This window comes from Sorex fumeus, unplaced genomic scaffold, assembly GCF_029834395.1.
Source record: "Sorex fumeus unplaced genomic scaffold, SorFum_2.1 ptg000002l, whole genome shotgun sequence".
NCBI lineage: Eukaryota > Metazoa > Chordata > Mammalia > Eulipotyphla > Soricidae > Sorex > Sorex fumeus.
The window spans coordinates 68,494,812-68,514,096 of record NW_026606059.1 but is presented as its reverse complement, the minus strand read 5'-3'; the positions used below and the strand labels follow the sequence as shown (position 1 = coordinate 68,514,096).

Below are 19,285 nucleotides of genomic sequence, written 5' to 3'. Positions count from 1 at the left end.
GTGGTGGCCATTCCTTCAGGGTCGCTAAGAGAAATTCTGACCCTTCCAGAAATGTTTTTGTGCAAAAAATGAACTCTGAAATTCTCAGGAGAAAACTGTGCTTCTTGAGGGCTAGATTTAATGAGGAGAATCACAAGGGCTTGGGCTGAGTGGAAGCACTAAATAAATGGGAGGGTGGCCGGGTTATGTGGTGAATATACAGCATTGCTTAGAGTGAACCCAAGCACAGAACTGAGAATTAGCCCTGAGTCTCATCAGGTGCAGGCCCCAAACCAAAAAAATAAATTAACCCAAAATAAAATGTACAGACTACAAAATACTCATAAGAGTTCACACATTAAAAAAATCTTCATGCGAATAATGTTGGTGGAGGAAAAGCAAGAACATTTTTATAAGGCTTTTTATATGGTACTTCATGAAAATCACTGCACTTAACAGTAAAGAAGACTATAAGAACCATTTTCACTATTTTCTGTGCATTTAGGATATTTATTTAATGGAATCACCATGTGCTGAGATGGACCTCAATAAAGCCAGTTACACTCAAACTATATTCTAAGCATGGTTGAAGCAGTCATTGATTGCAATTAAACAGACTGCCAGTATGTGAACTCAAATTGGAAGATTTCAATGTTGATTACAGAAATGAATGTTTTATGTTCTTTTACACAAATAAAGACCAAAGGGTTTCAAAATAATCTAATGTCACTTCGAAATGTGGAGATTTCATCAACTGCTGAGAGAGAGAGAAAGAGAGAGAGAGAGAGAGAGAGATATCAAGGGGGCATCAAATCTATCTTTAGTTATTGCATCAGTCTTTAGCTTCAGGCAAAACACATGACTTAATTAATGTCAACAACTACACTTAATTTTATTTATGGTATCTGGAATGAATCTTGGTTCAGTGGCGCAATTGCAAAACTGTAGTGAATTGTGATCTTATTTCACCACTTTGGTTAGAACAATCATTGTTCAAGGATCATAGAAGATGAAAAGTCTCCTTTCACTTTTAAAGTGTTTCCATAGTTTCAGGGCTAAAGTTAGAGACGGGTTATATTTTTTGCCAAAATATAAGAATTTCTGTACAATTGGTCGAGAGAACTTTTGAAGGGTGAATTGCATTGAAAGTGCATTGATACTGCAAGTTTTCTTATCAAAACATCTTATAAGATATTTATTTTATGAAAAAGTCTAATAAAAACAAATAATCTCACAATTTTATTTGCTTACTCATTTATTTGGTTTGGGGGTGACATGGTGATACTCTGTGGCAGAACCGTGGCCAGCCTCAAGCAAGGCAAATGCTGGACCTAGCTGTACTATCCCTCTATCATAAACTTTCTAAGTCTAAGCAAATAAATGCATATTTATAAGCAACCTCTAATAATTAATCTGAGCTAGAATGTCCTGCAAAGCAAATAATGAAGTATAAACTTTATTTGTATTGATCAGAACATAAGAGTATGTCACATACTGTAAGTCCATCTATATAAAACATGCAAAAAGTTTAAACTAAGTACTAAGTTTGAGAGCTGGTTTGGAGATTCTAGCAGGGAAGTGCAGCTACTCATATACCCTCCATCTCTATTCGGGAAAGGCTGTCCTCTTCCACTGAGCATGCAGCTTTGGGAGGGAAGCACATGGAGCCATGAGGGAGGAAGGGGACACCCACATAGCCAGCCAGATCATTTGAATCAACCCTGGCGATCAATGGGATGACAGATGTCACAGCCAGTGCTACTAAGTTTACTTTCAGACTGCAATAATGTCCCAAAGATGAATTGTAATAGACAATAAGATGATTTTTTCCATAAAAATATAAAATTTCTAAAGAACACACAAGATATAAAGATTTCTAGGCATGATTTAAAAAATTTTTTTTGGTCTACTTAATGGTTGATTAGCAGTTTGGAGAGAGGTGATATTAAAAACAGTATGTTAAAAAAGTGTTGGGGAAGTTTAGCTAGTCTGAAACCATTTTTTTCCTTTTTAAAGTAGAATTGAGGCTAACTAAAGGAAAGGCTTAAAAACCTTTACTAGAGTGTGAGAAATCAAATCTACCAGACTTAGTTCATAGGAATTGACAACAGCCTGCTTTGTTGGGTAGGAACTGGCATAAATACAGCTTGGGCTGTGTCTTTAAATCTGGAGATAGTCACTGTAGTAAGCTCCTGGCCCAAGTTTATTTAATTCTCCTGGGTTCTTATTCTTAGGGATGTTCCCAGTTTGGTGCTGAATCCAGAAATTGGTTGTTAAGCACTTACTTGATACTCACATACAGAAACAAAGATCTCCTTCAGCAACTGCAAAAAACTCTCTGTACAGGTTCTGATGTTTTATTGGTGTAATCAGAGTTCTCAACAATTTTTTCACTAATATTTTGAAAGATAAAGAGACATTCATTTTTCATAATGCAAAGGTATGACTCATTGAAATTTGCTGATGCCAACACTATTGTTTTTTACCTCCACATATAGCCAAACACTATGTGGTTCCTAAATCCACACCAAAGTTGGGCAGGCAAGAATCCAAAACTATATTCAAGAATGGCATAAAGGTCTGGTCATAGAGTCTAAGATTTTGCTTGTCTCTCCCTAAGGGGCTCCCCTGGATCAGAGTTTAGGACCTACTTAGTTTTGTTAATGAGGCCTGCTAGGCACTGGATTCTCCAGTTATATTTTACACACCCCAACCCCATCCCTAGTCCCTGCCACAGTCAAGCGTTGATTATCCTCCTTTCTACAACAGCTTTTCTTCCATTATTTCCCCAAATACTAATGCCCGTTTTCCTGGACGATTCTCCAATTGGAATTTAATAATAGATACATGAATTAAATAAGATACTGGGTAAATTATGACATAAGTCTTTTGAAAATTACTTTCCTTTTCTGCCCTTTTGTATTATATAACTACTGTGTTCTTAAAATAATAGCAGATCTAATACCATTGGTAGACAACTCCTAATAAACCGATAACATTTCACATTTTGGAATAAAAAAATCACTAAGGTTGTTTAGTTTATCCCCCTGATATTACAAATGAGAAAGCCATTAGAAGAAGATGGAGGTATTAATTGAAGAGACTAATAGAAAACATAATTTATGGCCTGGTTTACTTCATCATGAGACATTATAAAATGTTCAATTTAATGAAACTAGCATTATAGGTGATGGATGTATCATCCAATTAAGTCTTCTGTACTTCTGAAAAGTATATACTAAATATTCTCAATTAAGAAAAAAATTTCCATTGTCAATATGAGCATGCAGATAATGAAAAATGGAAAAGCAAGAAGAAATCATTAAAAATGATCACCTGATATTTAAAAGTTGCTCTATTAAAAGGGCTAATGGCACCAGTCCCCACCTAATAAAAGTTCCTCTTGCACATATACCTGTATATATATATGTATATATATATATACATATATATATATTAGCACTGTAGCATTGCCCTCCCATTGTTCATTGATTTGCTTGAGCGGGCCCAGTAACATCTCCTTTGTGAGACTTCTTGTCACTGTGTTTGGTATATTGAATACGTCACGGGGAGCTTGCCAGGCTTTGCAATGTGGGCAAGATACTCTTGGTAGCTTGCCGGGTTCTCTGAGAGGGGTGTAGGAACCGAACTCGGGTTGGCCAGGTTGGCTGTGACAAGGCAAACACCCTATCTGCTGTGCTATTGCTCCAGGCCCCCCATATATATATATATATATATATATATTTATGTTTAAGTACTAGAGACAAATAAGAAAATAATTCAAAATGACAATGCCTAATGTTAAACCCTCATCCCATGGCACACATGTTAATATAAATTGATATCCTATACAAATGGCATTGATATTCTATACAAATTTCTGGTCATGCTTTCTAGAATATGAATATAAATTAAAAATGAGGGTATTACATTTTTACTGACCACTGTTCTTACCTCCACATCTTGGAATTGGTCCACTCCACATCACTTTTCCATCCATAAGAATACACGTAATTGTTTCTGTTCCTTGAGTTTTAATAAATCCTTCTTCACAAATAACTGAAATCGAACTTCCTAATTGAAAGTTGTCCCCAAACCTCCGTGCATTGATTGGTATTCCAGGATCAGGACATTCATTATGTCCAAATGCTTGAGAATAAAACAACAACAACAAAAAAATATCAACAAGCTGCATGAAAGAGACCCCCATGGATTTGGGGGGAGAGTTATTTTGTAAAGGCTTTCCTCTCACCATACTTGATTAACTTATATGGATTGGGATAATTATTAAAAATATGAGTTATGCTCTAAAACACAACAATTCAAAACAAAATTGTTTCTGCTTATTTATAGAACTCAGTATGCAAAATTAGACAATATATCTGGTCAGAATTCTAATTACTATGAATACTGAGGAGGCTGACTATATCTCGGTGCAAATTTTCTTGTAATTCACTGTTTAGAATGGAGGGTTTCACTGAGAATTAAAATGTTTCAATCTAGTATAAAGGCAAGGCTTTATATTTTTCTGTATGTCATTTACTCCCCGCAACCTAGGAAAAGGGAAAAAAGCCAAGTCTTTCCCAATTACCATGTTCTAGACAGTGTAATAGGAGCCAATGAGATGTTGTTTATATCTCCTAATATTTGGAACAGCCTGATTTAAGAAGTATTGCCATTCATTCTGTGTGAGAGGCAAAGTTAAGGAGCTTGCCCCAGGACATAGAGGCAGGATTGAAATCTATCCTCTAGCCTGGTTTCTAATTTTTTCTGAATAACATGTCTTTAGGGTTGTTTATTTTATGTGTCTAAGAGAATGTGTTATTGAGTTTAAGGCAACTATAGGACTCTATTATTTTTTTTTAAAGCGAATGTCTCCAAAACTATATGTTAGGTTAGTCCCAGAAATTAGCATAAATACAATTTAGATATTTTTTTGAGTTTTTTCACAGATTATAAATTATATGACTCATACAATCATTTTATTTTTATTTGTTTTAATAAACAGACATTAGAGCTACTAAAATTAGTATGAGTGAAAAAATATTTAGCTAGCAAAGTTAAATGTATAAAACATAGTTTATGTGATATTATTATTTTAATATACCTATATTGCATAAGAACAAAAGGAAATTTAAATATCTAATTATTTTCATATTGTTTACAAATTATACAATTTTATTACATGTGTTCCTCATTAAAAATGTAAACAGCGCAACATGCTATTAAAGTAAATTCTAAAATATACAAACAGCACACTCTGCTAATTTAATCTATTGTGCTTTAAATAAAACTAAATTGTAATTAGAGTTTTCTGCTAACACCTGTAAATATTTATTTCAGGAGAAAATAATTTTGATGGAAAAAAATTAAATATAAATTATACATGTAATACATAATGTATTTACTAGGAGAATAATAAGGAACCATATTTTCATAATACTAGAGGCCCATATACATTAAAACTAAAAATATTATGCATTGAAATAACTTAAAATGGATGTACATTTTCACTTGATCACTTGACATCCTGTTACTCATCAATTTGCTCAAGCAGGCGCCAGTAATGCCTCCATTCATCCCTGTCGCATAATAGGTAGCCCATTCTAGGAACACTAAGAGCCTCAAACCCATCATTCAGAGTCTTGATGAAGAAGTCTGACCATCTCGTAGATGGGTGGCCACGCGATCTTTTGACATCCCATGGAATCCAGTCAGTAACAGCTCTACTCCAGCGGTCATCTCCAAATCTCATTACATGTCCAGCCCATCTGATTTTCGACATCTTGGCAAACAAGACAGTGTCCCCGATTCTTGACCGTCGACGGAGGTTGGAACTCTGGATTCTTTCTCTCATTTGAGGGAAGCGTTGATACTCCAAGCATAATTCTTTCGTTTCCTCTTTGGGAGACCTGAATAGCATTCTCATCCTGTTTTCATAGGGCCCAGATCTTTGAGGCATATGTTAATGCAGGAAGAACAGTGGAATCGAAGACATGTGCCCAGAGAAAGAGGTTCTGCGTTCCCTTAACTATTTCTTCGATGCTCTTGAAGGCATTCCAAGCTGCTCTCTTCCACCTGTGCAACTCAGATGCCAGGTATTTCGTCATGTTGATTTCTTGACCTAGGTACACATAACTGTTGCATTAGGAGATGTCCCTTCCATTGAGAGTGAATGGAGCGTCAGGAACACGACTGTTTCTCATAAACATTGTCTTCGTGAGATTCAGCTGAACCCCAATCTTTCCACACTCACAGTCAAAGTCGGCCAGCATTTGTACCACTTGACTAATGTTTGGTGTTATTAAAACAATGTCATCAGCAAAGCGGAGGTGGTGTAGTCGCTGACTGTCTTTCTTCACTCCCATTCCTTCCCATTACAATCGTGCATGATGTTCTTGAGGGTGGCACTGAAGAGCTTCGGTGAAATGGTATCACCCTGCCGAACATTTCTCTTGACATGGATGATAACTTCCCTGTAGAATGGTGAGATTCTGGTAGTGAATCCGCAATACAGCTCACAGAGGATCTTGATGTTATTGAGTTTGAACACCCTATTTGGCTAGGGCTTGATGGTTGCTTCTGTATCAACAGAATCAAAGACCTTCTTTAAATCAATAAAAGTTAGACAGAACAGCATCTTGAACTCCGGAGAAACCTCTATGAGCTTGGTTACCATGTGGATATGGTCGATCATGCTGAATCCTTTGCAGAACCTGGCTTGCTTGCATGGTTGTCCTTCTAGTGTTCTGCCAATCCTATTCAGGATGACTTGAGTTAACAGCTTGTAGATGACAGGAAATAGATTGGACAATAGTTGCCAATGTTGTGGATGTCTCCCTTCTTGTACAGTAGTACAGTCTTGCTGGTTTTCCATTGGGATGGAAAATTGCATTCAGACAAGTAGTGTGTGAAGAGACAAGCCAGTGTAATGATGAGTACTGACAGCAGATTCTTCAGGTGTTCAGATCTGACCTTGTCTGGGCCTGGTGCTGTTTGCTTCTTTACCAATGAAATGGCATGTTGGATTTCTGAAGGGAGAACATTGAGAACTACATATCCATCCTGTGGAATTTAGTATGTGGGCAGGTAGACGTGGCTATCAAAGAGATCTGAGTAGAAGTCATGGATAATCTTCTCCATTGCCCTTCTGGAAGATGTAATAGATCCATCAGGATGTTGGAGGGTAGTCATCTTGGTCTTGTAGTTGGTGAAGGACAGGCGGGCGTTGTGAATGCTTTTCCTGGCTTCTGCCACATCTCCAGCACTGCTGCTCTTTTTTCTTTGAGGTCTTCCTTTATTGTTTCTCTCCACTGCTTTGTGAGCTAAGACATTCGCTTGCAATTGCCTGAGGCTTGTGCCAAGTCACTTTGGTGAATGAGCTCAATAGTTTTCAAATACAGGAGTTTTTTTGTGGCTATCATATTAATATACATATTAAAATACTTTATATATGTTATTTTAAATGGAGTTTGGACAAAATAAATTTTATATAGCAATTCTTTACATGTAACAGCTAATTTAAATTTAATGATTCTAGCATTTGGACAACTTATTAGCGACAGTATCACCACTGGTATTACTTAGAAAAGACAATGATTGTTATTTTGTTACTAATTTCCAAAATTAACATTGAATAATCATGAGTATATTGCAATTTTTTTATTTTTCAAGAAGCTGAAAATAAGGCCATTCTATTATATGACAGGAATATTTATTTGTCAAGCTGGTAAATGTCAAACAAGCACTGTAGCTTTAAGGAAAAACAATAAAAATAACTAGTATTCTATGACTTCAGGTAGAACACTTTCAAAAAGAAGAATTAGCATGTAAAGAATATTAATCTACTGAGTTATTTACCCCTTTATGTAGTTGATCTTTTTGTTATGCATACACCATCTTTTTATGTTAAGGAAAAGGAATAATCCTTGGAAAGAGAACATGGAGATTGACCTTAGAGATTATAATCTCAATTTTAAGCCTAGAGCAATATAATATACACATAAAATGCCAGACTAAAAGTCTAAAAAATCAATGAATAGGGTCAAGAGAGATAACTTATAGGACTTAAGCATAGGATTTGCATTGGGGAGGTCCAGAATAGATTCTTTTATTTTCTCTCTTTTGGGATCACACCCAGCAATGGTCAGGGGTTATTCCTTGCTCTGCACTCAGGAATTACTTCAGCTGGTGCTTGGAGGACCGTATGGGATACTGGCAATTGAATCCGAGTCAAATGTGAGCAAGGCAAACACCCTACCCGCTGTACTATTGCTCTGACCTCCAGAATAGATTCTTGTAATCACACGTTACACTGTTTACCATGGGGGACAAACCTAAGCACAAACCCATGGGTAATCCCCAAGCACTGACACATGTGTCATAAAATAAACATATTCACACAAACACGCATGCATACACATACAAACACAGACATACACACGCATAAACCAAAGAAAAGTAACAGCCAAAGTTGATTAAAATCTACTAGGTACAGTATACTTTACTATAGTTATTTTTTATCTGTCTCTTGATTCACCCAAAGCTAATTATAATGCACTGGAATAATGAGAAAACTAATGTTCAGTTATCAGAAAAGTGGAGACTTAAAGTTGCACACTTTGACGTTAGTGCTATTTTTCTCAATAATTAAGGTACTTTTCTTTCCCATGGTTGCTTTGTTAAGTCAGCCCATAGGTTTATTAGCCAAAATATGATGAGTTCCTTCTAGTGACTCATATAGGCCTGTGAATCTTGACTTTGGATTTAGAACTATGTTTTGGCTTACCCATTTAAAATCCCTTATTAGTTTCTAGATATCTTAGAATTTTTTTTCTTCCTGTAATACTTGCATTCTGAAATCAGCAAAGTATGGGAGATATGGAAATAAGTTCGATATCACTAAATGTGATATCTGTGTTTAAACTTATAATGTTGATAGAACCAACATTACTAGGTTTCCAAATATAATAATATTTGATTTATATTTCATAGCATCAACTCTCATAACCAAAAGGAAATGACACAATAATAAAAGAGAACAATATAATTGGACTGAGAGTCCCTGGAACAATTAGATCGATGAATACACAAGATTCCTTATCTTGGGACTTGAATGATAGCAGAGTGGGTAGGGCATCTGCCTTGCACACGGCCAACCTGGGTTGATTCCCAGTATCACATATGGTCGCCCGAACACTGCCAGAAGTAATTCCTGAGTGCATGAACCAGGAGTAACCTCTGTGCAATGCTGGGTGTGACCCAAAAAGCAAGAAAAAAAAATATTCCTTATCTTTGGAATCTTGTTGCTGTGTATGATTCACTTTTAACTTTAATTCGTAGAATTATTCCATAAAGGAAAAATAAACTTACTGTTATAAGTGATGTTAAAGCCACGTCCTGACATTGAGTGGTCAGCTTGAAATTCCAGTCTCAGTATGTGACTATTACTAGTAAGATGGGAGGGCACCTCTGCACCAGTGAAGGTTCCAAGAATTGGGGAATCTGGAGAGTCGCCATCTTTAACTGCAAGGAAGTCAAACTGGGATTCCAGATCAAAGTCGTTAAAAGAAAGGTGTATCCGACTCCCTGGATCAGAAATAATTGTCCAGATGCAATTTAAATTATTTCCATACCCTTCTGGGTAATCAGGAGAAAGAACTGTTCCCATTGGTGCAGTGAAATTAGAGAGGCAAGGAACTGTTAAAACAGGAAGATTAAAAAATACAATCAATGTTCAGAGATAACATTTCATCTTATTTTGCCATTTTCTATAATCATGATAACTAGCCTTAGGAATAAAAAGATTAAGAAAGTTGAACAACCCATAAAAGAGGAATTTTTTTTTTACTCTTTTTACATAGTAAATGAAAAGACATCCTGCATTTTGGATGTAGTATGCTTAAATATGCACAAATAGATAAACACAAAAACACCAATTTATCATTTTTACATTCCCCATGCTCATCATAGAGTGCTGTGCAAACGTTTAGTTTCTGTGAAAAAAAAAACAAAAGAGGGGATGTTTGAAAAATAGACATTTCTATAAAAAACAGTAATGTTCATGGAATGTTTGAATGACACCAAATTAGTAATTTTTACAAGAAAATAGTAGCTCATTAATTTGTACTTCTTTGTCTAGGACTGAAGTTGAAATTTCTGTTTTATTAGACATTTGTATTTCTCTATATAGGTTGTTTTTTGCTGTTAAAACTAATTAAGATGATGAACTGTTAACTTATAGCAATTGTACCACCACTCCTCATGGCTATTTTACTTTATTCACAATCATTAAATAGTTTTATTTATTCATTTATCTTTTGTTTGGGGGCCACAGCCAGTGGTGCTACAGGCATACTCCTGACTTTGTGGTCTTAAAAGTGGGTATTAACCTGAATTACAGATTGAAAATATGTTTGGTTTTCTTTTTTTATACCTACAACACAGATTTAAAATCATATTACACATCACCATATTTTTATGTAGAGGGAAAATTGGAATTATAACTCTCTTGAAAAGTTAATGCACTCCAGTGCATTCCCTACCACTTCCATGATCTGTGCCCATATATTTCACCCTGTTCTCTTGTCATATTTTTACTACCTATATCCAGAAATCATTGAATTCTATAAGCTTGTATCTAAATTAACTTCACAAGATTCACATGGAAAAGGAAAGCAAATGCCTTGGCTTTACAAGCCACAAGGCATTTTGTAACTACTTAACACTGCATTATAGCAGGGAAGCTACCAAGGACATGATTTAATGAGACTATGTGGAGAAGTGCTAATAAAATTCTATTTATAAAACTGACACCAGGCTAGCACTGGCATTTTGGATTTGGTTTGTCAACTCCTGATCAAAGTGATTTTCACTTAGATAGGGACTATACCATTGTAATATTTTATTATATACATGTATACATATACGAAACACTTTATACATTTATATCAAGAAGATTTAATAGCTTCCTTTGAATAAATATCATTCTTTTGTCAATACAAAGCTAATTTTATGTTTTTTTTTTAAATGTTAGGTTTTTTATTTGGGCCACACAAGGCTATGTTTACTCCTAGCTCTGTGCTCAGGCATCATTTCTGGCAAGACTTGGTGACCATATGTAGTAGCAGAAAGTCAGTCCAGATTGGCTGCAGGCAACACAAGTACCTTACCTGCTGTACTATATATATATTCTGTCCCACAAAGCTAATTTTATGATTATAACTAATAATAATTTGTAGTAAGTTCTTTAGGAAATTATAAAATTCAACATCTAGTTTTCTTTTCTTTTTATATCTAGTTAATTATAATTATGCCAAATTCTGAAAAAATTATTGGAAACTTGATTAGTTATTCAGTGCAACTTTTGTGTAATTTACAATTTTAATACACTTTCATATTCTATTACAAGATTGCCATCACTTATATTTAAAAGTATTTTAAATCAATAAGTTTTATGATCTTTCTGTATGATATCTGGATATAATTTTCATACTTTTTTATTTCATTTTCCCAAATATTTTAATTATTTTTTTAAAAATTGCTACTGACAAGAAAATAAATGATACGTAATTTTTATATATCAGGATACATTTCAAGTTTTTATCTTAGCTATATATTTTTATTAAATGCATTTTGGCATCTGTTAAAATTATTTAACGTTTTTACATTAAGCTGGCTGGAGCGATAACACAGCGGGTAGGGCATTTGCCTTGCATGCAGCTGACCCGGGTTCGATTCCTCCGTCTCTTTTAGAGCGCCCGACAATTTATGGAGAATATTCTGCCTGCATGGCAGAGCCTGGCAAGCTCCCAGTGGTGTATCCGATATGCTAAAAACAGTAACAAGTAGTCTCACAATGGAGACATTACTGGTGCCCACTAGAGCAAATCAATGGACAATGGGAGGACATTGTTACAGTGCTACATAGTTTTGCTTAGATCTCACTACTGCCTCTGGGCTCAAAGATCACTCCTGGAAATGCTCTGGGAACTTTGTTGGATGCTTGGATAAAGCCCAAGTGGTTAGTATCCAAGGTAAGCACCATACCCATTGTAATACTACTCCAGCGTGCTAACAGATCCTGATATAATATAAAACATTCTATGTGCAAGAATATATAGAGTTAAAATTTTCTAGGAAACTCTTTAGAAGTATTACTGTTTTAGATCCTGAAGTAATTAAAAATTCTTTTATATTTCTTGTTTCGCAATGAAACTAAACAGTCGATGTTGGTTAGGAATGAAATTGTACATAAACTGAAAAGGTTTCTATTAAAGGGCCTATGTACTTTTTATCTCTCAGATCTCCTGAAGACCATGTAAAAATTTTTAATTAGGGACATTTTTGAAGGGTCTAAACATACATGCTTTGCTAAATTGTAAAGTAAATATATATATATATATATATATATATATATATATGTTGGAGCAGCATGTGGACAGGGCAGCCCAGCTGGTTTTGATTCCTCTGCCCTCTCGGAGAGCCTGGCAAGCCACCGAGAGTATCTTGCCCACACGGCAAAGCCTGGCAAGCTCCCCGTGACATATTCAATATGCCAAACACAGTAACAACAAGTCTCACAATGGAGACGTTACTGGGTCCACTCGAGCAAATCGATGAACAACGGGAGGACCGTGATATATATATGAAACTGTAATGCTTACTTGCTCTTTTGTCTTATTTTTAAAAAATCCAATGTAAAGGTTTTGACCTTTAGGTATTTTGAAAATCCGTGTTAATTGTTTAAAATGTTATTATAAGATGTGTGAAAAATAAAACCTTTCAAAAAGAAAAATGTATGCTTTGTAGCATATAATTTACATAAATGGTATGTTTTGAACACGCTATGTTTTTTTATGCCAGTAAATTATTTAAAGTTTGTGATAATATCTAAAAGATTTTACAAGTTCAAAATATTTTAAGTTTAATAAGATCAAAAGTCTAGCTTAGTTATTTCTGGGAGTCATTTCAGAGCTATGTATCAGGTGCTCAGAGCTTACTCCTGGCTCTGTGCTCACTCCCGGCGTCAGATAGGGAACCATCTGAGATACTGAAAATTAAACTTGTGTCAGCCACATCTAAGGCAGTACCCTGTGCATTTTGCTAAGATGAAGATCTTATATCTGAAAATTAAAAAAATTATTTTACATTTAACTACTATTGTCCCTCTGTGTTATAATCTGTGAATGGTCAAAATAAAATGCAATTTTTTTAATATTTTATTCATTACTGGTCAACTGTCAGTAATAAAATTAGTATTTAATTAAACCTTACATCTTATCAATTTATAACACAAATTATATTTTATTGCAGTTAAATTGAAATTTCGTAAGGGGTTGAAGCACATTTAGCTGTGCTCAGGGCTTACTCCTGGCTCTGTGCTCACGAATCATTACTGGCAATGCTCAGGGGACCCTATGCTGTGTTGGGGATCAAATGAAGCTCAGCCACATGCAAGGACAGTGATCATAAGCATTTTAACTGCTGTACTATCTCCCCTGGTATACAATGACATAGCAATGTATTTAGACATGTAGTTTCTAAAAATTCAAATATATTATATATTATAAGCATTAATAAAAATTTATTTTCATAATATACAGAAGTGGTAACTTATTTGCAATCTTGTACCCATTTAAACGTTAAAATAAATTAATGCACTATACACAGAAAAAAACTTTAACTATGTTAAGTGTTTTATTGCAAATAAGCATATACTATCTTATTAAAATAAATGAGTCAATTAAAATTAGTACAGATGTATAATTTCCATAAAAATTATGTTATCTATAAAGCATAAAATGCCACCAATAAAGTGTTAGGAGAATGCATGTAATATATTTTTTGCAATTACCAGTGAACTATATTAACTTTATTTAAATCTATCACAAAATTTATAATTTAGCAGAAGTACACTTGTTAAAGATAGTATCACAAAGTGCTATTCGCTCAAAAATAATTACACAGTTCCAGCTCTTTGCAATTAATTACAAAAGCAATTATATGCAAGGACAGGGTAACATATGCTATCTGGAAGCAAAGCATTTGGTACTCACAGATACAGATGGGTATGTTTGCAGACCATTGGTTATTCTCTTGACAAACAATAGATTTCTCTCCAATTAATTCAAACCCAAATTGGCATTCAAACCTTAAAACATCACGATTAGAAAATCCATCTCCTTCTCTAATTCCATATAAGGGTGTACCCGGGTCACCACAGCTTTCTTTTTCAATTTCTGCAAAAAATAGGTGACAAAATTCATCTTCAATACATAGGAGAGTCACATAACTAAATAGCCAAATGTACGCTCTGTACAGCCAAAGTATTTCAGAGCAAAAAATTTAGTATGTTACCCTATCTTAATTCTTGAATTGTTACAGGGTTTTTGCATATCTTTAGAAATAAATTATAAAACATTGTTGTCAATACAATTAACTGACCATTATTATCTTATTTTTTCTTAATTTTAATTAAAGATAATCAATTTCTTTTCTAAAGAACCAATTTTGTCATTTCCATAATTTAAAGTCTATTTAAACATCTTTTATCTCTATTTTATTTCCCCCTCATTCACATTATTTTGTGGTTCTTATTCTACCTCTTAAACTAAAATATGAGAAATTATTTATTAGTTTATTTTCAGACTTTCTCATTTCCTAAAAAAGTATCTATAAATTTTATTCAGAGTACTTCTTTTATATTGATAGCCCTCTTGTTCACTTCAAACTGGATTGTAATTTCCATTTTGATTTTCTCTTTCACTCATAAATTTTTCAAAGTGTTTTTGAATATATGGTCCAATGCTAAAATTTTGTTGTTGGTTATTAATGCTATTACTTTAATACTCTGTATAAGTATAGTCAGGTTTCACATTGGATAGATAAATAAACTATATTAAACCTCAAATTATTATATTGGTCAAATTAAAATTGTTCATGCCATTAATTATGTTTTATCTACCCTTCCTTCAAATCTGAAATAGTCATTTTGAAATTTCAAACCAGGTATGGATGTAACCACTTTTCCTTCACATTTAATCAAGTCCATGTCACATATTTTAAAACACCATTTATTCCATTTATAGAAAATATAATTTTTTGAGAATCCATGAGTTACCAGAGCATGTTCAACAAGTGTGAGATAGGTAAAACATAAAGGAGATAATGATTAATGATTTTCAGTAGTATATAATAGCACAGCGGGTAGGACGTTCGCCTTACAAGCGGCCAACATAGCCGACCCGAGTTCGATTCCTCTGCCCCTCTCGGAGAGCCCGGCAAGCTCCCGAGAGTATTTGATATGCCAAACACAGTAACAACAAAGTCTCCAATGGTGACGTTACTGGGTCCGCTCGAGCAAATACTTAAAAATGTTAAACATTAAATGAATGGTATTTTCATTTTAGAATGAAATTTCTTTACTATACAAAATAAATATTGATTGGAGGGGATTCGCTTCAATGTGTTAGGTGATGAGAGAATGCTGCTAGCTAGAAATGTCATTGCCATTATATTTCTTATCAAAATTGTTTCTCTTATTGAAATAAAAGCTCCCTCTTCATTTGAAAATGTATTTTTCTGTAATAATTCATACACTTTTGATTCAAAACGGATTTTTCCTTAGCCTTTGGAAGGTTTTACTCCTAGCCTTTTACCCATAGATCGTTCCTGATAAGACACAAAACACCAAAATGACTTTAATTATTTTTCAACTATCTCTGCACCTCCTCCTCCCTTCTCTTGAATATTAGGATCAATTTTTAAAATTTGTCTTTTTAAAGAATTACTATTATCCACTGAGGTATTTGTTTTCAATCTTTTTTTTCTTGTGCTTGGCACAGTTTTCCACCAAATAACTTGTGCATTTCATCTTTCAATTTTGAGGAATAATTACCACTATCTCTTTAAAATACTGATTCTTTTAAGTTTTCATCTTTGTATTGAATGTTGAAGCTGATTCAGCATTCATTTTGCTCAACCAATCAAATTTCCATTTTGAAAAATGGTATATTTTGAATTATATAATATTAGTTATAGGGATATCTGCATTATAAATTCCAAATTACTAATTGGTTGTAAACCCAGATGTATTCAAATTTAACTGAATATTTTCAAAATGCATCTTTCTTCACAACTATTCATGTCTTATACTTTCCCCTTCAGAATTATTTTTTCTGAATTTGAATAACTTTCTACTTGATTAGAAATCCTCTTTTTTTAATATTTAAAATGTCATTTTATTTATTTATTTTTTTTAATAATTTATTTCTTTATTGAATCACTGTGGGAAAAGTTACAGAGCTTTCGGGTTTAGGTCTCAGTCATGTAAGTATCAAACACGTTTCCCTTTACCAATGCTTATTTTTAACCGTGAACCCCAATAGAACCCCACCTCCCACCCCTCCCAATTCCTGTGTGGCAGATGAGTTCTAGTTAATACTCTATCTACTTTGACTAGATACACTGTTTCGATAGAAGATGCACAATTATTGTTTAGAGTTTACAAACCCCCCCCCCCCCCCAATCAGATATGCTGAAAAAGCGTTGTGAAATGATTTGCTTTCTACAGCTTGGTTTAAGAATAAAATGATGTCTGGATTTTGGATTTCTGCTGTTTTACTTATTAACCCTGGAAGTATTTCTATTAAAAGTTAGATAGTTAAGAGATTGGTTTCTGTGCTCTGGAGTCGTGGCCGTGCCGGAGAGCCGCTCATGGGGGGCAGCTGGTGACCTCGGTCGGGCGTGAAGGGCGGCCCAGAACGCCCCCCTTCCCATGAGGCCCCTGCTGCCCCCCGCCCCCGGCTCAAACCTGCTGTCCACAAGGCTCCCGTGCGGCCGCCATCTTTCTTTGCAGAGAGGAGCGGTCGGGCGGGACAACACCCTTTCCCCTCCAGGCAGGCATGGTGGCGCGGTTTAACACATAGTCCATTTGCTTTTCTGCTCCAAGCGGGTGGCTCTCTGTGCTAAGTCCTTGTGCCTCCGGGGCCGTGGCCGTGCCGGAAAGCCACTCGTGGGGGGCGGCTGGTGACCTCGTTCGGGCGTGAAGGATGGCCTAGAACGCCCCCCTTCCCATGAGGCCCTTGCCGCCACCCACCCCCGGCTCAAACCTGCTGTCCACAAGGCTCCCGTGTGGCCGCCATCTTTCTTTGCAGAGAGGAGCGGGCGGGCGGGACAACACCCTTTCCCCTCCGGGCTCTTTTTTTTATCTTTAAGATTTTAGTCAGGGGCCTCTCTCAAATATTTCATTGGATTCTCAATCTGTGTTTGATCATTTCTCTCAGTAGCTGAAGTGCTTCCCTTGTTGTCAATTACTGTAGTTTCACAAGGTTGCCAATAACCTCCTGAGATACTTGGGTTCTAACTGTAAAACTGCTTCCAATACAGAAGCAGAAGCACTAGCCTTCTATAGCAGCTCGAGTTTATGAAATCCTTAGTTTACTTCCATCCACTCAGATCTTGTAAAATTTATATTTATTGATCTTAGGAATCCCTGATAGGTGCGTAAGATCTGAGACTGTTTCTTTCTATTCTGAAGGGTTAGATATATTTTACATATTTGAAAAGAGCTATATCTCTTTATCATCTTTGAGTTAGAACTAGTAAGTACATAGGTATTTTATTCCTTTGAAATAATTATATTTTTACCCTTTAATGCAAAATTCCTTAAAATTAGATGGTACATTCTCAAATAAAGGTGCATTTTAAAAACTATAATACTCTCTGACTTAGACAAAAATTTAGTAAGCAAAAATAAGTGTACATTAATAATTCATTTTTTTTACTTTTTTTGTTTTCTACCAAGTAGGCAAAAAAGACAGCTGAACTATTAGTATGCAACTGATGAGTGCAATAGTAGATATATCCATAAAGAATAATTAATTATTACACCTAAAATGCATTGAATATAGGTTGAAACTGTACTAGCATTTTGAAACATTTTAACCCCAACATCTACCATCCCATTTGTTTTGGTAATGGCCAAATGGTACTGGGTGAGTTGGCTAGTCAGGACAGGATGTCTAATATTTGGGCACTAGTAATGCAGAAAAACTCAACCTCTGAAATGCTGGACACTACCAGCTCACTGAAGCTAGGACTGAAAGTCCTGCTCTTGAGGACTTCAGAACTATGTCCATTAATAATAGAGGGTAGGGATGGGTCATGAGATTTCGGGAGTCAAACTCTGGTCTCTGCATTGCTCAGTGTAGAAATGGAGGCATTTTAATTCCTCTGGTGGTCTTAGTAATAACTAGTACCACAGGATTCAAGAAGCATCACTTCCTCTACTCTCACTTGGAACTGCAGGCACCTTTCATGCTGAAAAGTTTGTTCTCCAAGTGTTTATTTACTTTGGATTTGGGATGACTCTTGCTAGTGATCTAAAATTTGTCCCAAGGATCATTGCTAAAAGTGCTCAAGGCTGATAGAGCTACCAGGGATTGAACCCAGGCCTCTCCTGTGGTGGAAGACAAGTCCCCTATCACTCTACCACTACTATCTCCATGGCTCAACAAGGTCAGTTTTTATAAGATTTTATCAAATTGCCTTGCAAAGTCAGTTGCTAGTATGTTGCCAAGGGGGAGAAAAATGTGGACGATCTTTTAGCCTTGTGACCATGGCTTTTGTTCCTAAAGTCAGAACCTCTTCTCCCAGAGGTCCAAGACTCACAGGGAAAAACACAACTTCTGCAAAAACACAGAACATAAGTAATGCTATGGATGAATCAAAATGAAAGTGCCTCTTGAGAGGGTCACCAACCCCCTCCCCATAACTTAATATGGAGGATTCGGATCGACCACTAAAATTGCAGCGATACTGACAACGGAAGCTAATTGGATATGGCTGAACTACACTGATGAAAATGGATGAATAAATGACAACAATGAAAGAACTTCATATTCATGAAGGATTACAATAAACAAAGTAAAAGAAAAATGAAAATATAAAATCAATAGTAGTACTTTTGATTCTGGTTTAACAGATGATAACACAATATCATTGTCCCACATTAATATTCTGTCAGATAATCACAAGTTATAATTGTGCAATTATCCTGGGAACACTCAAGATACTTATTTAGTATGGTGATAAGTGTAAATGGTGTGGAACACAGTGACATCGTCCACCTTCTGATTCGATGATCACTGGGATGATCAGACTCATTCCTGCAACATTCTCTTCAAGCGTGCATGGCAAAGGGTGTATACACAACAAAATCGGGTGTACCCAGACCGAACAACATAGTACAGCATTCAAAAGTCCGTCCTCTTTAAAACTGTCAAGATGAGGTTACCAGGAGGAA

At 35.4% G+C, this 19,285-nt stretch overlaps 1 protein-coding gene across 2 annotated transcripts in view; it reads right to left on the bottom strand.

Moving 5' to 3' along the window:
• CSMD3 (CUB and Sushi multiple domains 3) overlaps positions 1-19,285 on the bottom strand; it is a 1,250,820-nt gene that overhangs the window by 500,529 nt on the left and 731,006 nt on the right. For both annotated transcript variants that reach the window (XM_056128239.1, XM_056128292.1), the window contains 3 exons: positions 14,037-14,219; positions 9,352-9,678; positions 3,934-4,128 (listed from right to left, as the gene is read on the bottom strand). In XM_056128239.1, coding sequence (XP_055984214.1) covers positions 3,934-4,128; positions 9,352-9,678; positions 14,037-14,219 — 705 coding nt within the window. The remainder of the gene's footprint in view (positions 1-3,933; positions 4,129-9,351; positions 9,679-14,036; positions 14,220-19,285) is intronic.